General features: G+C 59.4%; 1 protein-coding gene across 1 annotated transcript in view; it reads right to left on the minus strand.

Annotated features, from left to right (window-relative positions):
• The window catches only part of SLC1A2 (solute carrier family 1 member 2), a 32,290-nt gene that overhangs the window by 6,932 nt on the left and 252 nt on the right, over positions 1-25,106 (minus strand). The window contains exons 2-8 of the mRNA XM_008069580.1: positions 23,917-24,069; positions 21,330-21,580; positions 17,726-17,894; positions 13,137-13,263; positions 7,462-7,695; positions 3,076-3,270; positions 1,967-2,101 (exon numbers count right to left, since the gene is read on the minus strand). Of these exons, the coding sequence (XP_008067771.1) occupies positions 1,967-2,101; positions 3,076-3,270; positions 7,462-7,695; positions 13,137-13,263; positions 17,726-17,894; positions 21,330-21,580; positions 23,917-24,069 (1,264 nt within the window). The remainder of the gene's footprint in view (positions 1-1,966; positions 2,102-3,075; positions 3,271-7,461; positions 7,696-13,136; positions 13,264-17,725; positions 17,895-21,329; positions 21,581-23,916; positions 24,070-25,106) is intronic.

Below are 25,106 nucleotides of genomic sequence, written 5' to 3' on the forward strand. Positions count from 1 at the left end.
GGGCACAGCCCGCGGCCGAGAGCCATCTCCAATGCTCCTCTCGCTGCTGAGGAAGCATGCGGCACCGGGCCGATTCAGAGCAGGCCTGGCCTGGCTGCAGGCACCCCTGCTTTCCCAGGACCCCGCCTCCTCTCTTTTCTTCTTGGAAGGAACCTTGTGCTCCTTGGCACCTGGAGTCCGTCACCAGCAGGGCCCTCCCCTGGATGCACAAACCGGAAGGGCGCGCATGGCAGCGCCCGGCTCCTGCTTTCGAGCGGGCAGGTCGCTGTTCCCCTGGCCAGCTGAGGTCGGAGCGAGAGGGGCCCACCCGGAGTCCTCGAGTCGGGACAGGGGGCGCAGACCACGGCTCCAGCCTCCCGGCTCTCCTGTCCTTGGCCGCCTCTCCGCCTCCCTGCCTGAGCTCAGGCCCAGGGGTCAGTCATCTCCCTTCTTCTCTCTCAGGCCAGGGACACCTCAACAGGAGGAAGAGACGATGCCGGAAACTGCCGCTGCACTTGGACGACCGGCATGACGGGGCCAAACGAGGAAGCCCCTGGCTGGAGACGGGGAAGCAGGTGAGGCCAGGACAGCCAGGCGGCCAGCGGGACCTGCGCGCTGCCCTTCCCGACTTGAGGAGAAACAAGCTCCGGTCCTCAGCACGTGGCTCCTGGCTCTTCAACTTCATGCCAACACGTGCCAGGAGACTGGCCACTGGCATGCATGGCAGTTAGGAAAATGAGCGTGGGCAGCATGGTGCGACCTCCGCGCCAGCGTGAGTCGCTGTGTGCCTGTGACATCCAGGATCCTGCGTGGCCCAAGGCCTCGTCATGGAATGCCAAGGCAGGACAGGGGCCTCCATGCTTACCCACGGGACGTCCCAGCCCACGTGGCCCTGGAGAGGACCCCTCAAGCCTCCCTTGTGGGGACCGTGCCCAGACCTGCGCCTTTAAGAGTGGGCAGTGTGGGCAGTGGGTCTTCCATGTAAGGAGAGGCCCTTCCTGGGAGGCTGGGGAAGCCACGTGCACGGTCAAGGCCGAGCCCTCTTGTGACCCTTGGGGCTGTCCCGCCCACTCCCTTGCCACACTGTCCGTGACTGCGAGGGCCCCTCGAGTGTCCCACACTGCGTGTAGCTGCAGAGGCTTTGCCAGCAGCCTAGACTGCTGCATCCCATTTCCCCTTCCTCCGATGTGCACTTGGGAAGTTCCCACCCGTCGGCCATCATGGCCTTTAAGGCTCGAACGTGGCCGTGAAGCAGAATGTGGCTGGCTTTCACGCCAGGCCGACCCAGGACCGCATCTCTGTCCCTTCACCTCTGTATCCCTCACGTTCCTCGTCCATAAAGAGGGTCCTGGTCCAGCACTTTCCAGTTGAAGAGGAGGAGACTCAAGCACTCAGCACGGTGTGGAGCCTTGTGGAGGCCAGACGCCATTTCACGGCATCCTGACACCCTCCCCCGGCCCCTCACCCTAGGCCGGCGTGGCCCCTCTCTACTGCCACCGTCACGTGTCGGCTGCTTTTCAATCTGTTGTCCTGCCAGTGTGATTTCCACGCAAAATGCATGCCAAACATGGTTTGGTGCTTGCCTGAGCATAAGACCGTGTCTGCCAAGCCTAAGGTCTCCCAGGCCTTTCCCAGCGAGTCTCTGGGTCGACCCGACCCGGCAGCACCAATCGCTTCCCACCTGAGCACCCACCGCCTCCACCCAGAGCTCCGTGTGGACGGCTCGCGCCATGCGTGTGGCCTTCTCATGCAACATAGCGTGTGGAGACTCTTGGGACACACGCGTGCCTGGCTCCTTGTCCCCGCACCTCCCACTCTGCTATAATACACTAGCCCGTGAGGCCCTCGAAGCTTCTGTCTCCTTCTCCCGGGCGAGCCCTGTCACAGTGCTCGGGACGAGAGAAGGGGCAAGGAGCTGCCGTAGACCTGGCTGGGACTGGGACCCGCCCATCCGCCATCCGCCCGGGGCCCATCCACAGGCACTTACAGCAGCCAGTCCACGGCCACCAGCAAGCTGATGTCCTCAGTCGGCAGGCCCACAGCCGTCAGGATGAGGAGCATGGTGACCAGGCCAGCGCTGGGGATGCTGGCCGCACCCACACTGGCCAGGGTGGCCGTGAGGCTGTGGGGACAGAGAAGGCCGGTCATGGGAGAGAGGAAGCCTGGCGAGGGCCCCCTGGCCATTTTAGGCTTGGATCTATCCCACCCCCGAGGGCACAGAGAGGTCTTGAGACCTGGGACCCTGACCCAAAGCCAGCTTGGGGTCTGCCAGCTGGGACAGAAGGACCGGAGCCTCAGTCCTGCGGGACCTCCCCCTGGCGTGTTTGGGGCACGAAGAAGGTGTGCGTGGCTCCAAAAGCAGACAAGGAAATGGCAAAGTCGGGAACACGCCTCTGCCCCTCCCAGGGAACACACGGTGTTTGCAGCCGCGTGCGCCTGTGTCTACAAGCACCAGGCCCTCCTGACAACATGCGAGGGTCCGAGGCTGTGGGGAGCGTGAACGTGAGGGTATGGAGGAGCAAAGGCCCTGATCCAGTCTAGCCGACTAGGGGGAGCCACCAGCAGATTCCAAGCGACGCCCGCCCAGATGTCCGGGCGCTGTGCTGTGGGCACAACACGTCATTCAGAACGTGGTGCCAAGACTCAGTGACATGGTGGGAGGCCTCCTCGGAAGCATCCTTCCAGCATGCCGGCCACGCCCAGCACCATTCGATTAACCTAGGGTTCGAGTGCCCAGACACCAAGGGGGGCTCCATGGTTCCACCATGGGCAAAAAAAGGACTTTTCCCCTCTTTTCCAGATGTCATTCAGACAAGCTGTCACAGCTGGAAGGAAGGGCACTTCTGGAATGTGGGTTCCCCTGTGGTTTTGTGGGTGCTGAAGGGGGCTGCCTTCCTTGGGGAGATGGACTCCTTGTGTCTCGGGGGCGGCTCGGGGCCACGACCACACGCAGTCCACCATGTCCCCACGCTGAGAACCCAGGCCTCATGGGACTCACCCTGCCTCCTCCGGGAAAGCTGAGCTCCATGGCCCATGACACACAGCGCCCGCGGGGGTGGGGGCAGCGGGTGGGAGGAGCTTTGTGCCCCCACTCACCTGACGGTCACGATCTGGCCCCCGTCCAGGACGACGCCATTCATCTGGGCTATGAAGATGGCGGCCACCGCCTCGTAGAGGGCCGTGCCGTCCATATTGATGGTGGCGCCCACGGGGAGCACGAATCTGGTGACGCGCTTGTCGATGCCCAGGTTCTCCTCCAGGCAGCGGAAGGTGACAGGCAAGGTGCCGGCACTGGGGGACAGGGGGCCAGTCACGCCGCCGGAGGAGGCACGGCACAGACCCGGGTCCCACCTTCCCTCAGCCCCCGCCGCGCAGCAATGCCTGAGACATGGCGCACTGCAGGCGCACGTGCCACCTCCGAAGACGGGCAGACAGCAATGATCCTGTGGCTCTGAGGCCCGCCAGAGCTGCGGCTCCGTCTTCGGCCGCTGTCTCCATCCTGAGTCAGTCCCGAAGCCCATCTGGCCACCAGTGATAACCGGGCTGCCAACTGATCCGTCAGAAATAAATCAGCTCCCAACAGGGAACAGGTTGGGGAGTTTTCGAGTGACCCGGGCCCCTGGGAGCAGCCCCAAGCCTGGCTTGCTAGTGTTGAGAATGGCACCCAGGCCAAGCCGCTGTCGGCAAGTCACCAGGACCCACACGGGTATCCAGCTCTCTGGATAGGTCGTCACTGCAGCCACCCCAGCAACAGGAGGCAGGAAGGTACACTCCACATGCGTCAAGCACTCGGCCCGGTCAACTCCTGCCCCATGCTGCCAATCATGGGATGCGGGCTTGTGCCACGCAACCCGGCTCAAGGCAGCACTCCTGACATGGTCGCATGTGACCTAACACAGAGGCCCGCAAGGACAAGGCTCCCAAAGAGTGCCGTTTCCACGTAGACAGAAGGACACAGGGGTCTGCCTCAAAGCTCTGTGGAAACCCCTTGGGCTATTTTTCTATTCAAACCCTTGCATCAAGTGACTCCAAAACCCTGTAATGCAGACAGCATCTGGGGTGTTTTCTCTCTAGCACTGATGGCCACAGTCACAGCTCTCTGCTGCCGGCCTGAGCCAGGGATGAGGTGGACATGGCTCCTGCAGCGGCCTCAGGCTCTCACAGTGGGGAAAGCCCAGAAGCTCCAGGGAAGCAAACAAAATGTGGGTTCCAGGGCCGCCAGAAGTTCTAAAGTGGGGGATGTCCGACCTGCCTGTCCTCGCATCCTGGCCCCAAGTGCCTGCCAGGACCTCGGAGCCAGTGGGCCCGTGGAACACCTGGTGCGACTCCGAGTCTCAGTCTGCCTGGCACCCCTCCTGGGCTCAGGTGGGGAAGAGAAGGGCGTGTTGGGGGACCAGCTCCTCACGGCTGGCACGAACCCTGCGGGGGCGTGGTGAGACCTGGTCGTAGTGAGAAGTCAGTGCTCCCGGTTCCCCCTTGCCCGGCCCTGGGCCCTCTCCGGTTGCCAGGATACCAGGACGGGCCTGTGTGGTGCGCTGCTGTGGCTGGCAACCAGGGCCCTCTGCTGTGTGAGCCCAAGGACACTCTGGGGTCACTGAGATACCTCCAACTGTCTAAGTTGCCACCAGAGGGCCTGTAGACAGGTATGATATAGACAGTGATGACTGGGGAAAGGACTGGCTTTTAAGGTGGAAACAGCCTCAGTTTCCCTACGAGACAGGCTGTCTTTATGTCTCAAAAGTCCCCCAGCCCATAGCCCCAGCTGGGACTTCAGTGTCCCCTAGAGCATCCTGTGCCTGCAGGTGGCTGGCCATCCTGCCCCCTCCTGCCTCCAGGATCTATGACAGTCTTCAGCTGGGGCTTATCGTGGAGAGACACTTGAGACTCCTTTGTTTTTCCAGATTAAGTTTAACAGCCTGCTCTGAAGTCGGGACGGAGACAGGTCTGTCCCAGGACACCCCTCTGCCGTCCCCCTGACTCTAGCCTCTGGGACCGCCGGGAAGTACAGGGTCCAGGGAGGCAGGGAGGGTGTTCGGGGCTATCCCCGGGACCTATGTGTTTTCCTTGTGGTTGTTATGGCAAACCCCGAGGTAATTCTCACCACATGACTCATGCCATATGGCTTTTTTTAAAAAAGAAATTCCACATCCAGGCAAAACCCACGTTTTTGCCAAAAATTAAGACCACATTTTTTTTTCCAGATGAAATTCAGGGTAAGGGGAGAAATGGTCTGACCCTGGTGACCTTGGCTGGAAACCCACACATCTGTCCCAGAATGAGACACCAACCTGGGCCAGCCGGTCCCTTCAAGAGCCACCCCGTCTCATAGAGGTGCTGGTGTAATGGCCCAGTCACTCAAAAGAACAAATAATAATTCTATTTCTGAAATCATTTAAGATCAAAACCATAGAGGCACTGGAAGAAAACATAACGTTTTCTTATCTTGGGTAGAGAAGATACTTCTGAGCAAAATCTAAATTTCAGTTACTAAAGGAACAGGCTGACAGTTTCGCCTAAGAGCAAGTTAAAAACATCTAGAGCCGAGTGCGGTAGCACCTGTAGTCTCAGCTACTTGGCAGGTGGGGAGGGAGGGTCCCCAGGGATCGCCTGAGCCCAGGAGTTAGAGACCAGCCGGGGTAGTACAGTCAGATCCCATCTCTACCAAAACATTTTTAGTCAAAAAACTTCTAGAGACCGAAAACACTGTCAATGTCTGAGACAAATGTCAGCTGGAGAGGGCACCATCTGCAGTGTGTGACACACAAACTGATGTCCTCCCACAAAAAGAATGAAGCCCGGTCGGGGGGACTGTGGCCGGTAGGCGGAGGAGCAGCTGGCGGGAGGGGCGGCTGGGGACAGCCCCCCTCCCAGCCCCCACCTCGAGGGAAGAGCTGCCCGCCCAGGAAATGTGTCTCTTTGTGCACGTGGCTGAGGACTCCCGGGGTTGGCGAGGGGCGGGGAGGCACGCCCATCCCAGCTGGGGGGCACCGGCTGCGAGCGCTTCCCACCAGCACCCTGCGCTCACCCTGCGGGCGTCACCTGGCGGCTGGTGGAAGTGGCTGCTGGGGACGTTTGTCACAACCCTGCTCACCGGTCATGCCTTGCACGCCCGTCACTGGGGCGGGGTCTTGGGGCACATACACTGCCTTCATATGAAGTTTAAGGACCGCAGTGAGGTCCATCGATATCACGGCTACTGCGGTCCATCGATATCACGGCTATGACTTCCACAACATGCAGACCAAGACCACGACGGCCATTTACACAGCAATCCACCCATGCCACGGGGGCTGGAGAGACGTGGGACGGGTCCCCCCAGCCACTGCAGGCAACAGGATGCCACCAGTAAGGCTCATTTCCTTTCAAAACGCTCTTCACTGCCTGAACTTTTTCACCACGAGCAAACACCACATTATACCAGAAAGCAAAAACGAAATTAAACAAAGTTGTTACTTTGTTGTTGAAAAGGACAAGATGAACTTTTTCCCCACCTGAGGGGCTCGTGACGGCAGTGATACGTCACCACGGGAACTCATAGTGCCCAGGAGGAGAGGGGACATTCTGATGTGTTTTCCTCCCTCTTGGGAAATGGATGCAGAATCTGGGCCCCACGCATGAATACGCTCCAACTTTCCCTGAAAACCTACCTTCTACCAGTGTCAAATCCTCATGGATCTATAAGGTGGGGACGTAACTGTCATAGGGACCTGGACATGGGCTGTGGGCTCGGAGTTTGCTTGCCTCCTGCCACCTGTCTTTTGTGCTCTGTCTTAGTTTAGTTACCCAGGAGCATGTGCAGAAATATCAACGATTGCAGACTGAAGGGATGAAACTCTAGTCTTTACAATTCTAATTCACAAGGCATTGCTGATGCATTTCTTCTTGCCTATTCTGTGTTTTGCTAGATCCAACCCAAAATGACATTCAAAATGATCTTTCTCTTCATGTCTCTGGGGTTCCCTGGCTTCCTTGGCACCAGAACTCGGTTGTGAAGGAGAGCCGACTCTTGGTCAATGTCAAGTCAAGCCTGGGCAGAAGGGTCCAGTTCATGCTGGGCTCAGACTTGGCTGATTTCTGTTTGAAAAGTCTTTCCTGGCATACGTTTACCCCCCATTTCTGAAAAACGATCACCCCAAATGGTAATGGGGTGATATTCCGTGACGGTGTTTCCAAGGTCACAGGCGAAGTGTTCACAGAACAACATCCCTCTACGCCCCTTTCGAAAACACTGAAAACAAGTGTCGCAGGGGGCAGACGGGCGTGCAGTTTAACAGCACGCGTCCCTGACGATGGCCTGGAGACCACACTTCCCAGACTGGTGTGCCACAGGCTCACCACGACGCAGACGCTCCAGGGAGGAGCCAGAAATCCCACACGTTCACCTTTCCAGAAGGAATGCACACAAGCATTCCAGGGGTAGGGCTTCTGGGAAGCAGCAGCGAGGGCGAAGGGGTGGGGAGACGGGCCGTCCTGTGGTCCTACCTGGAGGCGGTGCCCAGTGCCGTGATCCATGCCTGGAAGATGCCGGCGAAGAAGGAGAAGGGGTTCTTCCTGGTCACGACGAAGTAGATGAGGGGCAGGAAGATGCCCCCGTGGATGATGAGCCCCACGATCACTGTCACCATGTACATGCCCAGCTGCCTGGCCACCACCTCCAGGTCCTTGATGGCGATGATCTTCCCGCAGATGAGGCAGGCAATACCCAGCGGGGAGTACCTGGGGCACAGGGGGACAGTCGAGGGGTCGCAAGGGACTCGGGGCAGCCGGGCCTCCTGCATCCCACCCCAGGAGTGTGCCCTGCTTCTCTGCGCATCAGGAGTTTGGGGAAGGGCCTGAGAGCCCGCCAACGTGCTTCTGCACATGGGGCGACCAGCCCTGAGTGAGTCGGCCATGGGGTCTGGCGGGGCCTGCTCCGGGATCACGCACAGAGACAGAGTCTGCACCGTGGGAGTGCAGGGGGACAGGAGACCCGCAGCCACTCTGAGCCCTCCTGCCCTGCAGACCACAAGGCGCAAGCTGGGAGATGCGGGTGTGGTCCTGGGAGCCTTCTTTGATTTCTGTGTCCCTCAGCTCTTTCCTGGAAATCTGGGAGTAGCTTTTGTGCTTTCAGAATGTTCTAAGTGGGTCTGCACTGTCTTGCCTTGGAAGGTAAGGGATGTGCTGATCTGGAGACCCCATGTCACCACACCCCTAGAGGACGGCCAGGCAAGGGTGCGCGTGCTCCTTCCCGTGCCCACGTTCCTGAGAGTGACTTCAGAGAACACTCAACTTCCCTGCAGACTGTGCCCAGGTAACTGAGTGATGCCCGTCCCTATTTACTCCCTTGTCTGAGTAGCCACAGGTCTGAATGAGAGAGCATCGAGGAATCGTGAGTTTTGTGGTTTGCACAGCTTTCGCATGTAGCAGCATGCAGTGAGGCCTGACGCCTTGAGCCCTGCTCACTCCCTACACTCTATGGCTGATCTGATGGACGTCTCTGCCCGGTGTGGCTGGCACCAGGAAATGCAGACCACATGTGCCACTATGGATACCACGCGGTGGTGGGTTAATGTGTAGGCACCAGCAACCCTGAACTTACAAAAGTGACCATAAAGACTGAAGGGTGAGCAGAATCATTTTAAAGAGGCCAGAAACCCGGCTCTGTTCCCTCGATTCAAATTCAGAAATAAACCTCTTTCCACCAGTTCCTGCCCCTTTGATTCATGGCTTCGAGGGGGAGCAGCCCGATGTTCCTCGGACGGTAACTGTATTATCATGAGAGATAACAGGAAGCCATCTGAGCCACAAAGCATTTGCAGAGGACGGTGGTTAACCACCTCTGAGCCCGAAGCCCTCAACCTCCCCCATGCTGTGCTGCGTCCACCACACTCCATGTGCTGGCGGGAGCCACGCACTGGGCCTCCCGGCGCTCACTGCACCCTAACGTCCTACTTGGCAAATAAGGAAACCGAGGTTTGCAAAAGTCAAGCGATGCGTCCGAGTGAGGAGAGCAGGAAGCAGAAGAGCAGACCAGGCCTGCAATGCTACCACGGGGCTCCCGGCTGAGGCCCATTGCGCTTGGGTGGGAGGCAGAGCTCCTGCATTCGGACAACTGGCCATTCAGCAGCTCGGCCCAGTGAATGGAATGGGCTGCTTTTTTACCATGTTATTCTGCAAGAGCTACATTTGTTCCAGGAAGCTGCACTCCCAGGAAGTGCGCCCCTGGCCTCAGCCACGTGGACCCTCCTGGACAGTGGCAACGCCCTTGTCTGGGGATTCAGCTGGTGCTGCTCAGCACAGGTTTGTTCAGCTTGTGGCACCTTCCAACTGAAACGAAAATATCTGGGGGGAGGTTGATGCCGTCTGGAAAATTGTGACTGTATTTGAGAGAAAGGCTCAGGGCGATGTGCCATCTCCAGACAAAGCCTGCAGCAGGGGAAGGAGTCACCTCCCGACTCGGCTTTCCGAGTATGCCTGGAGTAAGCTCCTTCCCGTGTTCAAGGACAAGTGTGAGGAGCAGGTGAGAGTCGGACACATGGCGACAGGAGACTAACCGGTCCTGTGCTACCAGCCATCCAGCCTGGGCGAGTGGCTCATTCCCATTTGACGTGGACGTGGAGGCTTGGAGAGGCTGCCTCCAGCCTCAGGGGTTGCCATGAGGATCAGCGTGGACATGCACGCGTGAGCCAGCTGGAGACCACCATCCATCCTCATATTCCTGGGCGTGCACACGTGTGCCGGCTGGAGACCCTGCCCTCATCCTCACAAGCATGGGTGTTCATGCATGTGCCTGTTGTAGACACCTCCCCGCCAGCACCCTTCCCCTGACTCTTGACCGAGGAGCCACTCGCTGCGGCTTCTGTCCCACATGTGCTGTGTCCTCTCACCACCCGTGCGTAACAGGTCACGTCTGGTTGAGGAGGCTTTCCAGATCATCGCGGGCAGCCCAACTGCAGATGTCTTCATAAACAAAATGTTCTCTCAAGAGGAAGCTTGTCTTGAGAGGATGGGTGTGTGATGGATGCTGGTTGGCTGACATGTCGGCGTGACCGCTCTCTTCCCAGAAGGCTCCGCTGAAACTTCCTCCCGTTCTCCCCCCAGGGCAGAGGCCATGTGTGAGGACTGCCCCTGGCATCATGGGCCTGGGAGAGCCGCCACTGTGTCCTGACACCCTTGCTGCCCCACCGTGCCACTCCTCTGCTGTGTCCGTCACAGCATCTCAAGGGGCAGACGGGTGGTCTTGAGCCAGGCTCTGTTCACCAAGATGAAGTAACTAAGCAGAAGGTACTCTCCTGTAGAGCCAAGAGGCATTGCTCTCCAGCGACCATGGGGTCAGCTCTTTCCCAAGCACTGTCAGCCTCAGAGAAGACCAGAGCAACACAACGTCGGCTGCTTTGGGTGCCGGTCAACTTCCCTCTTTTCTGGGAAACACCACTTGTGGGCTGGAGGGGGCCCGAGGCTCTCTGCCAGGGAGGACCAGCTAGAGAGCCTGGGAGCGTGCACCCAGGCCACAACCAGTGCGGAGAGGGGCCAATTCCCTCCCGGCCTGCGCCTGGCTCCTGTTGCAGACAGACGGCAGTATCCAAGCCGGGTTCAGGGCCGGGGCTGGAAACACGGTAAGCAGCGGCCTGTCATTCCCGTGTCCGGTGTCGGGGCTGGTGTGAGTGGGAACAGAACACGGGAAGAGCCTGCTCCGGGTGTCATGTGGAGCCTCTCCCCACCTGTTTTGAAACACGTCGCGTCAGTTTCACTCGGAAGCGGGCCAATGTCCTGGGTTCCACGTCCGTGAATTTCGCCACGGAAAGTGATATTCCAGGAGAAGAAGGCAGACACCGGCATCCAGGGTCCACCCTCAGAGCTTCTGCGATGGAGCAATCAGCATCGCAGGCCAGAGCACCCCCGGAGCCCGAGGCACTGCTGAGGACTCCGAGACCAGGCGAGGTCCAGGGACCGTCGGTCGGTTTCCACATGGGCAGGACTCTCCCACATGGGAAGGACATGCCCACAGAGCCTGGGAGAGCCACTGGCTCCACGCTGCCCCACTGCTCCTCTTCCCCGCACTGTGCACGGCTTTCAAGGTCTCTGTCTCACCACCAAGGCCACTGTGGGGTCCTTCCTGTGATGCCACCCACTCTGGCCTCACCCGCTTTGCCCCTGGGCCCTTGCTGGCCTGAGGGTCCCACCAAGATGCCCCTCCCAGGACCGCTCTCGACATCACAGACACGAGTTCACCCATGCCCATGGCCCACCGAGGTCCTCGGTGTCTGCGCCCGATACCCGCGTCATTCAGAGCAGGGTTCCTGGGCCCTGCACGCACCCACTCCTTTTGGCCCTGACTGTGGCCTTGGGCATCTATGCTGCCAACAACTCCTCTGGCATGTGGAAAACCCACAATTCCAGGGGCGAATGACATGCAGATACAACTGGTCACTCACAACCTCTGAGGCCTCCAACCACCCCGGTGGCTCATTCGGGACTTTCAGGCCCGGGACAGAGGGTGGGACAGGCCCTTTCCGCTGCTAGGTGCTGAGCACCCACCAGGGCTCCTGAGAGGTAAAAGGGAGAGTGATGCCCGTCACGACAGGCATTACCACGGTGGGTGTTAGAAGATCCCTGCACCACGGTTTTCGCTTCTGAAACCAGAGCGGGAGGCCAGTGTGCCTGGCGAGTGCGGGTCCCATACACGCCCTGCATCTCCCCAGGACGAGCTCAGGCTATGGCGGCTCTTCTCCCTTTGAGTCACAAGTCCCCAGGTGAGGCGCTGCATCTGGACAGCAGGTCCTGGGTGCGCACGTGTCCCCGTATCCCGGGCTCATCTTAGTGTCTCTGTGAGTGTTCACCTTCAGGATCACAGACTATTTTTCAAGCTCATTCCTTTTTCTTCCAGTGCAGGGATCAGCAACCTTTTTCTTTTGAGTCAGTCTCACTCTCTCACCCAGGCTGGATGGCAAGGGTTCAATCATAGCTGACCACTGCCTCGATCTCCTGGGCTCAGATGGTCCTTCTGCTTCAGCCTCCTGAGTAGTAGACCACAGGCATGTGCCACCACACCCGACTAATGTTTCTATTTTTTGTAGAGATGATATGCTGCTATGTTGCTCAAGCTGGTCTCAAATTCCTGGGCTCTAGCCATCCCCCCACCTCGGCCTCACAATGGGCTGGGATTATAGGCGAGAGCCACTGCGCCTGGCTGAGATCAGCAAACTTTTTATATAAAGAGCTAGCCAGCAAATACTTAAGGTGTTTCAGCCTGCACAGCCTCAGTGGCACCTGGTGGACTTTGCCACCGTGACACAGAGGCAGCCACAGACAGTGCGTGAACACACAGGCAAGGCTGTGTCCCATGCAACCTTACATGTGGGCGCAGAATGTGACTCTCATGTCATGGCAACATGTCAAGGAACAGTCTTCTTTTGAGTTTTGTCTTTAAGCCATTGCAATGGACCAAATGTCTGTGTCCCCTGCAAAGTCACACGTTGAAACCCTCACCCCAATGTGATAATGCGGGTTGGGGTGCGGCCCAGAGGGTGATGAAGTCAGGAGGATGGAGCCTCGCGGAATGGGATTAGTGCTCTTAATACGAGAGACTCGAGGGAGACTGGCTGCCCCTTCCACTGAGAGGTCACACACATAGGAGGGACAGGCCCCCACCAGACACCACGCCTGCCGGCACCTGGATCCCAGAACTGCAAGGCAACATTTCCATTGTGTATGAACTCCCCGTCTCGGGTCTTTTTCTCTAGGAGCTGAATGCACTGAGACAACGTTCTCATGGGAGAGACCCCAGAGAGCTCTTCCGCTCCCACCAACTAAGGACACAGGACAGGCCAGCATCTGCAGCCTGGAGAGGCCCTCCCAGGTCTGGCCACCACACCCGGCCTTAGACTTGCAGTTCTAGAGTGTGGAAAATGCACTTCTGTGGTGCGTAAGCCCCAGCGGGTTGACACAGACGTCACCAAACATGCACCCCCTCCCCCGCCCCTCCCCGGTCTGCCCACCGCACGAGTCAAGGCCAGTCAGGTCTGGCTGGCCAGGATCTGCAAACCTGCCCCAGGGAGCCCCAGAAAGGGCTCTCCCCTGCCCAGGTCTCACCAGAAGGCCGTGTGCTAGTCCACGCCCACCCCATCCGGCGAGAGACACCAGGACCCAGGAAAGCTCGAGGACGCGGCTGCACTCACCACATGATCATGATGACCAGCTTCATGACGATCTCGTTGAGGATGTTGAAGAACTCCACCATCAGCTTGGCCTGCTCGCCCATTTTCCCCATGGCGATGCCAAACGCGATGAAGAAACCGATCAGACCTGGGGCGGGGGCAATGTGGGGGGTCACTGGGCACGGATGACCCCCGTGGGACCTGGGGGGCAACGTGGGGGTCACAGGGCATGGATGACCCCCATGGAGCCATGAGGAACCTATTGGGCATGGGGGTAACACGGGGGGGTCACCGGGCATGGCTCACCCCCTCCCCGGGAAGCCATCAAGAAATCATCAGACCTGGGGGGAAACAGCATTGGGCGAGTCACAAGGCACAGATTACTCCTTCCCCTGGAGCCATGAGGAGCTCATCAGACCAGGGGGGACAGCCCAGGGGTCACAGGGCACAGGCTGCCCCTCGATTCTGTGTGGCACACGGCTGGCGGCCAGCCCCCCTCTCACGAGGCATAAGCGGACAAAAGCCTATAATTTCACATGGAAGCTCCTCCCCAGGGCCTTTACACCTCCCTGGACATCTTCTACACCAGCAAGTGGGACTGTAAGCTGCATCCGTTCCTGAGAGGAGGTGAGCTCACTTTCATCCTAAACTCAGAGGTGCCCTCCCGCCCATCACGTAGGATGCGTGTGAAGGCCTGCACCGGCCCGCCCTGTCATGACACAGACTAACGAGGACGGGCCACGGGTCCTCCACGGGTGGACGGTGGAGCCGAGATGGCTGGCCCGGCGGTCTGAGCCGGCTCCAGCCAGATCGACAGTCTTCCAAAGTCAGTGCCTGCGGTTGAGTTTCCCTCCAGGAAAATCTTCAGGGCAAACACCAGAGGGGGAGGGTGCAGAAAGCCAAATGCGAAGCCCCAAACAGGCCAGAATTGCCCATTCGCCTCATAGGCTCGGACATGAGCCGCTTACGGGACCATCACAAGCCCTGTCGTGGCCTGGGTTGGCTGATGCTCTCCTGTCCAGCTTACTTCTCAGGATCATGAGGCAGAACACAGACCTAACCGCCAGGCTTGGCTGCTTCCTCCTCTCCGTCTCCTCCTCCCGTGACATCCCGGGCCTTCACCTGAGTTCCGCCCCACACCACCCTCCAGGCTCAGCCCCAGCCCTGGGAAGGACTTAAGGAGCCTGGCCTTGGCAAGACTGCAGGGCCCTGACCTGCTCCCAACCCCCTAGGGTCTTGCTTCGTGTTAACTCTGCCTCATTTGCTCTGCTTGCAGCCAGGAACCTGCCCTGGACTTTAGATTCCCCAGCGCTACCCCGGCTTGTCAGTCCCACCCTCCCCCAGCTGAGGGTTACCGTGGACCACAAGTCAATGCTGCTCCATCCCTGGCCACAAGACATGCTCGCCTGCCCGATCTCTTCTCTGACCCTAAAGTGTGGGCACCCTCCCCTCCCTCTCCCTCCCTCCCCTTCCTGACACCCACCCTGCCCAGCCCTCCCCATCTGTCCATTTCCCGACCCTACGGCCTGACCCTCCTGGAGGGGAGTCCGTTCTCCCAGACCCCCAGCGTTGCTCTTGCCCTGGTCACCCGACCCTCCAGCCACTCTCCACCAAGCCCAGTGCAGCCCAGACAGCTGAACTGCTTCCTGTCAGATCCTCTTTGGCTGCGGCAAAAAGGGACTGGCACGCACACCCAGATGGCTACTCTTCCCTTCAGCTCTAGGCCATAAAGCTTGACAAGTAGTTTTGAAAGGGAGTGACCGGCCCAGGAAGGACCAAGGCTTGGTGGGGATTTGATCAGGTCAGCGTGGACTAGCATAATGCTGCCTGAGACTCATCTCAAGTCAGGGAGCTCGCCAGGCACATGGGGAAGTGTTCAGCTCAAGCACGCAGGTGGAACAGCAGGTGTGGCTTGGCCATTTCCATCTGGAAGCATTAAGAGCAAACGCACAAGGTCTCCATGCCCCGAGGTGACTGGATTTTAAAACTCCCCGTGCTGTCGGCAGCCCCTGGCCACGTGCAACAGCAGAGATGGACTTCTGAGGGCCACTGGGCCTGGGGAGCCCAGAGCTGATTCTGGAGTGTTTCTAGAACAGAATGGCCCTTCAGGAAGTGGGAGGCCGGGTCAGGTCGGGGCGGGGTCCAGCTCTCCACTCACTGCCACGCTTAGTCCTTGGGACTTTCTGCAGTCAAAAAGCAGAAAAACAAAACAACCAAAGAAAGGCCACCACCTCCGTCCTGGGAGGAGCAGGAAAGAACCTTCTTTCAGCAGTGGCCTGTGAGCAGGGAGACTCTCCAAGGCCCGCCCCACTTGGCCTCACGGAGCCTGGACCTGCCCTGGACGGAGACCCTCAGCCTGGTCCTCCCTCTGTGAACGCGGCCCGGCTGGACCTGCTGTGAGTGGGCCACACTCAGATACAGCCCTCAGCTCACCCACAGGGGCTGAGAGGAGTGAGCTGTGTGGAAACTCCCTGGTACAGCCCAAGGCCATGTGACCCCTGGGAACAGCCTGGAACAGCCCAAAGCCATGTGATCCCAGGAACAGCCCAAGGTCATAGACCCCAGGAGCAACCCAAGTCGTGTGACCCCCCATGCAGCCCAAGGTTGTGTGACCCCCAGCAGCCCAAGGTCGTATGACCCCTGGGAACAATCCAAGGTCACTTGATCTCCCGGGAGCAGCCCAAGTCACGTAACCCTCACTTGCAGCCCAAGGTCATGTGACCCCAGGAGCAGCCCAAGGTTGGTGATCTCCAGGTGCAGCCCAAGGTTGCGTGACCCCCCTCCAGGGTGCAGCCCAAAGTCACGTGACTCCTGGGTGCAGCCCAAGGTTGCGTGAACTCCCCATGCAACTCAAGGCCGCATGACCCCAGGGAACAATCCAAAGTCATCTGACCTCCCAGGAGCAGCCCAAGTCGCCTGACACCCCTTGCTACCCAAGGAGGTGTGATCCAGGAGCATCCCAAGGTCGTGTGATCTCTAGGTGCAGCCCAAGGTCGCATGACCCCCACCCCCAAGCGTGCAGCCCAAGGTCGTGTGATTTCCTCGTGCAGCCCAAGGTCCCATGATCCCCGGGAATAGCCCAAAGTCACCTGACCTCCCAGGAGCAGCCCAAGGTCGCGTGACCTCCCAGAAGCTACCAAGACTCTGCAAACACCAGGGAAGTCTCTGGGTAATTACCTAAAGCCCTGACCCCATTATCCAGGACCTCACCCTGCTCTAGAGTAGGGGGACGGGGTACACTCTGACTGGTCAGATGGGACTGGGGTGCAGGAAGGGCCCAAAGGACGTGGGTGTGGGCACGAATGGCCTGGAGGTGGAGGGCACTGGCCTCCTCCTCACCAAGAAAGCCTCCCACCTCCCTCCCCCAGGTGGCTGGTGGTCTGTGTCATGGCCTCCAGCCGCCTGGTAGCCAGTCAGCTTCTCTGAGCCTGCTCTCACCCCAGCCCACTCTTGCTGCAGCTCCCAGGGACTGGCGCCCCTGCCCCTCCGCCCCTTCTCTACCGTCCTGGATTGGAGAGGAGCTGGGCCACCAGGCTCAGGACACGCAGACCATCAGGTGCCAAGTGTGCCTTGCAATAAGATGAGCAAGGACTAATCTATCCGGTGTAGGATGCCCTCAAAATTGCTTGGGACGTATAGTAAAAAAATGATGGTTATTTGTCTAAAATTCACACTTCACCAACACCCTGTACTCAGTCAGGAGACGAGGGCGTCTGGCCTTCTAGATGAAAGCAGGAAGGCACCCCCAAGTGCCCACACGGCTGTCACCTAGATGGGCGCCCTGCTGCTCAGACATGCACGCCATCACCTGCACTCCTCACATCTCTGGATCTGGCCAAATGTCCCTATCTCCTGTCTCGAGGGCACCATTCTAGTGGGTGGGGCTGTGGGCCCAGGGGTGGGTACGGAGAAGGTTGGCTGACCGAGGCTCACCACCTCCGTCCCTGTGGGCATCCCTCCTGGCAGGCCCCTACTAGCTCTCCTGAGGCCACAGCACATGTGTGCATGACACTGCCCCAGGAGCAGCCTCAAAACCCTCAGGACAGCCTGCAGAACAGAGGCCGGCCTCTGCCTTAAGATGAGGCTCTAGGAGGTGGACGTTTGCCCAAAGTCCCACGGGCAGCAGGTGGCCCACGTGCCACTGAGGCTAGCCCTCCCCACCTGCAGGGCCCAGCATCCCCGAGATGGCTGGGCCAGCAAAGGGCTCGTGGCTCCCCTGGAAAGATTCCTGGCACCTGCTCCGATGGGCTAACCTTGGCAGCGCAGCCTGAGTCTGCAGACTGCAGGCGGGAGGGCCAGCCCCATGCCCTGCAGGGACAAAAGGCAGCTACAAACATGCTTATGGCGTGAAACAAGTGGGCGAGTCTTAATACCTTGCACCAACACTACAGTATCAGGGATGGTGCAGCTGTGAGCCGGCCTCGCCAGTGCCGGACCTGCCCGGCATGCCCTGCCCTGCCTCCCCACCTCCCTCTTCCTCCCCGCTCAGCCCTCAGGTCCCACCCCCTCCAGCCGCTCCCCAGAGAGGGCTTCCCCACCACCTGGAGGACGTCAGGGCAAGCTCTGGAAGGGGCAAGGCGCCTCCCCAGAGACCCCTGGCTGCCACCTACCCAGGACGTTCATCCCATCCTTGAACTCCAGTCCCTTCTTGATCGCCATCTTGGCCTCATCAGATGCTTGGGTTGCCGTCTCGTTCAGCAGTGAGATGACGGTGCTGGTGGCGTTGGCCTCCTCGTCTGCCGGTGGTGCCACCAGGACCTTCTTGGTCACTGTTTGAATCTAGCGGGGCAAGGAGAGGAGCGGAGCGGTGAGGTGGGTTGGAGGTCGAGGAAAGCCTGGTACACCGTGAGGGTCCCATGTGCCCACAACAGGCGGAGGATGCCAGGCGAGGTCACGGAAGCCGGGGCGCATTTTACATGTCCACGGGTAACACATGTGCAGTGAGATGCGCCACCCTGGCACGGACTGTTACGGGATGTTATTTGTGCAGATGTGCGGGGTACATGAGAAACTGCACGGATGTGGTGTGAGAGGTTCCAGGGGCCCTCAGGCTGCTGGCCGCCCACGGGCAGGATATAGTTAAGGACAGTCCCCACTCTACTGCCGGGGCCGGCTGTCTACCCAGTGCCCCGTCTCAGTGGGCGTTGGACCTCGTCACCCTCTCCCATCCTCCACGCTCACCCTCCAGTGCCTGCCTAGGTCTCCCGCTCTGTCTCCACGTGGGCCAGGGTATTGGCTTCCACATACGAGTGAGAACATGCAACCTTCATCTGGCTATTTAACTTAAGACATGCCCTCCAGTCCCATCCACATGGCTACAAGTGGCAAGACTTCACATTATAGAGTTTATGACACTGATTGTAAATGCACTGTAAGCCGCGTGGCCCAATGATGGACACGTGCTTAAGATGGGATGTCTTCCCTCCTTCCCAGGCTGTGGCTCAGGACAGCATCACGTCTTGCGTGGCCGCTGCTCACCACCGAGAGACCCAGAGACAGGTCTCCCATGCCCAGCATGGGCAGAGACCAGGCAGGAGAGAGCGCTGGTCAGACCAGCCCCTCAGGCCACCTATTCTCCTGCCTGGCTCCCACTGGACAGGGCCGTCTCAGCCTCCTCCCAGAGCTGGCCTCTGCCAGGAACCTCCTTCTGGCACTGGTGCCAGCAGCTGGCACCACCACGGCAGGAGCACTCGCTCAAGTTTCAGATCTGTGTCGGGTGGGAGGACGCTCACCCTCCCAGGCAGAGATGCCAAGCCTTGCCAGCATTCCTAGGCACCCTGCACAGACGGTTCACAAGACCCCACTTGTAATTCCTCGATATCTGCACCCTATTTCTAAAGATGTCAGGCACCCTACATGCAGAGTGCTACAAAAACCCACAGATGAGCCCAAACACCACCTCCGAGGGCTCCAAAGTAGAAGGTGGGAGGACTCGTGAGTGTCAGGGCTGACCTGAAGCAAGCGACAGATGGCAGAGCCCCGAATGGCTACGGAGAAGGACGTGGGAAGTCAGGGGGCCAGCAGATGCCATGCAGTTATGGGCAACACTGGGACTTCAACTTGGTGGTCCGACATCCACTGAGGCCGTGCCACCACCAGGCCACGTGGGAGGCTACATGGTGGGTCCTACTGTAGCCTGGCCATGGGAAGTGAGCCGGAACTGGCCGGCGCTCTGATCTGGGGCAGCAAGCCCCACGTGCACTGTGCCGGGCCAGAGGAGGCCCAGGGCTGACGTGGGAGGGACAGTGGGTGACACAAAGCCCCTCGGGGCAGCACAGCGGTAGGAGAGAGAGCAAGGGGAGAGGCAACCGAGCACAGCAGACATACTCAGAAGAAAGGAGCTCAACCCACAGCAGGCCAGAGAAGAATGGAGAAGTTGCCATGTGGTCAGAGGGAGGAAGGTGGGCCATGGAGAAACAGGTGGCCAGAATGGTCGGGCTGCAGGCCTTCCTCTCAGCCCAGCTCAGCTTTGGACCGGCAGGAAGGTCTCCCACAAGAAAGGGTATGTGAGACCCTCTCGGGTGTCCTCAGGACAGGGAGACATGACTCCAGCCCTTCTCCTCCATGCCACGTCCCTTCCTGGAGGGTCCCCTCCTGGGTCCTCAGGGTTCTCTGCATCAGGCTTTAGGAATATGCACCCCTGGGGTAAAGGACCTGTCCTCTTCCTCCTCAGACTGTCTCACCTTAGAGGCCCTGAGCCTGCAGGGACTGAGGCTGGTCATCCTTTCCGAGGCTGGCCCGTGGGTTGGGGTTGGGCTCCTGGACAGGAGGCCCAGGGTCTGCTCCTGAGTGCCGACAGTGCCCATGCGTCGGGCACGGTGTGGGAAGGTCGGCCCCCACTGGCGCATCTGAGTGTGTACGCGTGGCCAGATGCTCGCCCAGACCCAGGCCCCAGCTCCCAAGCCTGTTCCTGTACACAGAGCATGGCCGTGACCCAGCAAAGTCCAGACCTGGTCCTCCCGGCCTCCAGCTCAGTGTCCCACAGTGGCCACGACCTGCATGTCCACTGCCCCTGAGCAAGCACATGCATCTTTCTACGCGTCACTCAGGAGCCCGGCAGGCTCCCAGCCCTCTGCCCCACCCCTGCCAGTCTCCCCTGCCTGGAAGGGTTTCCTACGACGCAGGTCCAGGCCACACGTGCCACCAAACGGCAGCCCACACGCCCCAGAGCACATATTCCAGCCTGGTGCAACAGGGGCCCAGAGCAGTTGGTTTCTGTGTGGGAGGAGGGCTGCTGGGAACACAGGCTTTTATTCTGCACTCCTTGTGTGCTTGGGTCCTTCCTCTGTGCTTCCCCAGAAGTGGCCCCCGGGGCTCCGGGGATCATCTGGGGGAGCTGAGCAATGTTCTGCCCTCAGCTGGCCTCGAGTGGGACCTGGGCAGCTGCCTCTGTGCCCCCCGGCAGGAGGCTCTGTGGGTAAAAATCTCAAGTTTCTAAAAAGTTCACACATGTGTGCGCTTGGTAGGCCCACAAATGCAGTGCCACAGTCTGTGTGGGGCCACTCGGCAGCATCAACAAATCAAAACAGAAGTGCCTTTGCTGGGGCCTCTCGCTTCTCGGAGTCGGTCCTGGAGAAATATTACACAACCACGAACAAACGACAGGTGGCTCCAGGCCCCATTTGTCGAAGGGCAGGGCAGGGCGGGATGTGTGCCAGGCAGGACCACCGGACTGAGTTCCTTAACCGTGAGGCGCACGTGGTCACGTGGCCCAGGAGGCACCATACCCATGGGGAGCGACTCTGGCAGGGCGTGGGCATTCAGCGTTCACCCCAGGAGCTCTTGTACTGTTTAGACCAGTCATAGCCCCCGTGTGCTACTTACACGATTTAAAAAGGTGCCCAAGTCCCGCCCTGCCGTGAGGCTCTGATTCTGCAGGGTGCCTGTCCTTTCAAAAGAGTGCCACATGCAGTTTTGCTGGAACCACTGGGTCCTCCCTAGGCTCATGGGCAAGGCTCACCCAGATGTGCCCCAGTGCGACACACAGACAGGAACAAAGGAGAGGAAGAGACAAGGAGGGAAAGGAGAGAAGGGTCCCAGTGCAGAAGACACCACGGGAGCTGGAAAAGAGAAGGTCAGAAAGACAAAAGCCACGCCCAGGCCTGCCCACCCATCCTACCCGGGGCTGGGCCGGAGACGCGTGGAATGTCCGGCTTGGAGCTGGGAGGTGCCTGGGCCCTCAGGCCCTCAGAGGTGGGGGAGAGCCAGTCATACCTGTTGGAAGCAGGCCTGCACAAGGTTCTCAGGGAAGAGATTCCGGATGAGGTCCAGGAAGGCGTCCAGGCTAGATACCTCATCGCTCTTCTTCCCGGGCCCCAGCTGCTTCTTGAGCTTGGGGTTCCCGGGGTGGATGGCCAGGACCAGGATGACCCCCAGCACGGCAGCAATGATGGTCGTGGACATGTAATACACCATGGCTCTTGTGCCCAGGCGGCCGCTGGCCTTGGCGTCCAGGCCGGCCAGCCCTGTGTGAAGGGAAAGCAGAAGGGTTAGCGCCCTGCCCGGTGAGTGCTGACGACCCATCCCCCCGGCCTGCAACCCACAGTTGCACATCACTCAGTGTGTTAACGCGTCATGAGCTGAATTCATCTGGTTAAGCCCTCCATGGTGTGTGCAGGGGACGGGTCCTGGGACCCCCCAGACCTGTGGCTGCTCATGTCTGATGTGAAATGGCATGTAACCTACACAGTCCTCTCCTGTGCTTGAAGCCACTGCTGAACTCCTCCTCGTCCCCGACACAATGCGCCAGCCACACACATCGCCGTGACACTGTAACTTCACACTTGCATTATTTTCCATGTTGCATTGTTAGTTTTTTCCTTTGAGTGTTTCTGATTGGCAGGTGGCGGACTCCATGGCTGCGGGACCCACGGGTTGAAGGGTCCGTCCCGCAGTTGATAATCCCATTTCCAAGGACGCTTTTTTTTTTTTCAGTTGGAGTCTCACTCTGTCGCCCAGATGGAGTACAGTGGCACACTCACAGCTACCCTAGCATTGACCTGTTGGGCTCCAGTGATCCTTCCGCCTCAGCCTTCCAAGTAGCTGGAACTACAGGCACGCGCTACCACGCCTGGCTGATTTTTTGACTTATTGTAGAGATGAAGTATCACCAAGTTGCCCAGGCGGGTCTCGAACCCGCGGGCTCAGGCAATCCACTCATCTCAGCCTTCCAAAGGCACGGGATTGCAGGCTGAGCCACCGAGCCCGGCTGCAAGGACGCTTTTGAGATTCTGGAGGACCAGGGGAGTTGGGGACCTTCTGTTCAGCTGACAAGTGGTGTGCAGGAGCTCGTTTATCAGTCTGCAGCTGTGAGCTAAGATCAAGGGGACCCAGGAACACAAATACCCAGGGTAAAGGTGGTGGTATTCCCCCAATCCTGAGACTGTATCCTCCCCACCTTCCAGCCTTCATGGATCCCCTCCCTTGTGACGCAGTGGTGTTGGCGTGAGCTGGTTCTCTTCTTGTTACTTTCTGTAACGCCCTCCCTTGGAAGAACTCTAAGCAGACAGCCTGTGTTGTGCTCCGATGTGTCTTGAGTTCAGTGAGGTCGAGAGTCATTGAGGTCAAGGGTTCAGGCGTTAGGACTTGACAGTCCCTGTCAACTCTCCGAGATGGCATGGTTGGGAGGAATGACCCATTCAGTTCCTACTTCTACTGGAGAGGAAGAGCGAACCCCTTCCTGGGGACCAACTCTTTGTGCCATGGGGGAGAAAGTCACTGGCACCAATGTCTCTGCATCAAGCTGACCCATGTTCGACCCGCTTCTCTTGACAACCTAGCATGCAGGACCAGCCCACGGGAGCCAGCTTCTTCACAGGTTGGCTGATGTGTGCTGTTGGCCAGGCATGGAAAGCACTTCCCGGACAGGGGTATCCAGGGTAAGGCCGCTCCCCAGGTCGAGTTGAGTGATGAGACCCCGCATAGGCCCATGGCATGGGGCTGAGTCCCAGCGCTGCGTTTAAAGACATTCACCGTAGTCCCTGGTCAACCGGCAAGACTGCTGAGAACCTGGGAGGGCAGGACCCTGGCATCCAGCATGAGGTGGAAAGGTGCCGCTTCCTGAGGTCACCCAGATTGCTGGCTCCACCCCCTCATGCTGTGCTAGGCCCAGGGGCCGCTTCTCAAGGTTACCCAGCTTGCTGGCCTCGCCCCGTCATGAGGTCCTGAGTCCAGGGGTCACTTCTCCAGCTCACCCAGCTCGCTGGCACCCATAGGTGGTCCCAAGCCCAGCTTCCCACCGCAACATAGGTCTCAGCCCCAAAGCACCCCAGTTAGCCTCTGTTGGAGCATGTGACTCAGCAAGGCGTAACCCACGAGGGCAAAGTAAAGGCACAGCCTCTTTCAGCCCAAGTGAAGCGACTGGGTGCCGCATTAAGGGAGTCTTTGGAGAACTCGGGACTCCACGCCCAACCCCTCATCCATTCCTAAAACCACCTCCCTTGAGGCCTCCCCAGGTCTAAAGACGGCTTCATGTCCCACATATTGCCTTTATTTGTTGCTGGATAAAATGTCACTTAGAAAACGGAGAAAAGCACCCACGAAAGGCTGGATCGCCCGAGACGGCATCCTCCGAACCCAGGCTGTGTCTCACTTCCACCCGTGGCTGCTGGAGGGGCAGAGCAGTAGACTGGCTACTCATCAGCGAGCCTCTTTTCCTCAGGGGTAGATTTCTTTGTCTTAGAGACAGGAAACCCAGGGCTCTGGGGGGAAACAACGGAGGTGGCCTGCGGGGTGACCCAACAGGGCAATGGCGGTCCGCCCCCAGCCCGGGGCAAATGGCCCGCCCGCAGCCACGTCTCACCTGTGATGAGGCTGGAGATGATCAACGGCAGGATGAGCATCTTCAGCATCCGCATGAGGATGTCCCCAGGGAAGGCGATCAGCATCACCACGTCAGGGTGCAGAGGGGACGCCAGGCGCAGCAGCCCGCCACACACCGCACCCAGCACCACGCCTGTGAGGATGGAGCCAGTGACCATCGGCCTTGCAGGCAGTGGCTCGGAGAGTGTGTCTCAGTGACTGCCCGGCCCCCGCCTCATGTCCCTGGGGGATTTGTGGCAGGCACAAGGACACCGGGTTCGTGGTGCCGACTCTGGTGACAGGGAGGTGACCTGCTGCACCTCCGGCCACCCCGGGGTAGCATAAGATGACCCAGGATCCCTCTGGGCCTGATGAGGGGTCTGCCCTGGTCCCCTGACTTCCGCTTCCTGGGGCTGCTGGCCCCGCGAGCCAGACAGGGTCAGCAGACACACTTCACGGGGCCGAAAGCACGACTCCCCCAGCCCAGGCCTGGCCACACGGCACGGTGTCCGACGCGTGTCCTCCCAGATAAAAGGAGCCAGGTGAGCCTGTTGACTCTCTGCACTCCCGGGAATATGCCCACGGCCCAACTTCAAGGTCTGGGTCCTTCTGCGCAACCTCAGACTAGGGTCTGAGAGCAGAGGGGGCTCTAGGGTCAGAATCGGGAGGCATTTCAGACAGAGGTGCTGGCAGGAACTGCTCACCACAGACACTGAGACGCCCCAAGAAAGACCATACGTCTCTGCAAATGGGTGGGAAACACAAATGAACCTGTGGAGACCACAAGCCAGGTCACAGCAGCAGCACCACAGGCCATGGGAGGCAGAGAGGGAGGGAGGAAGGGAGAGGGGTGGGGGAGTCAGCACCCACTGAACACCTTGGGGGTAGGGAGCTGGGTACCTACGGGACACTGTGGTGGTGAGCCAGGTGCCTATGGGACACTGTGGGGGCAAGTCGGGGGCCTACTGGATACCTTGCGGGTAGGGAGCCGGGTGCCTACCAGACACCGTGGGGGTGAGCCGGGGGCCTACCGGACACTGTGAGGGTGAGCCAGGTGCCTGTAGGACACTGTGGGGCTGAGTTGGGGGCGTACGGAACATCTTGGGGGTGAGTCAGGGACCTACTGGACACCTTGGGGGTAGGGAGCTGGGCGCCTACCGGACACTGTGGGAGCTGGTCGGGGGCCTACAG

Source organism: Carlito syrichta, unplaced genomic scaffold (genome assembly GCF_000164805.1).
Source record: "Carlito syrichta isolate Samal-C Ts95f unplaced genomic scaffold, Tarsius_syrichta-2.0.1 Scaffold312124, whole genome shotgun sequence".
NCBI lineage: Eukaryota > Metazoa > Chordata > Mammalia > Primates > Tarsiidae > Carlito > Carlito syrichta.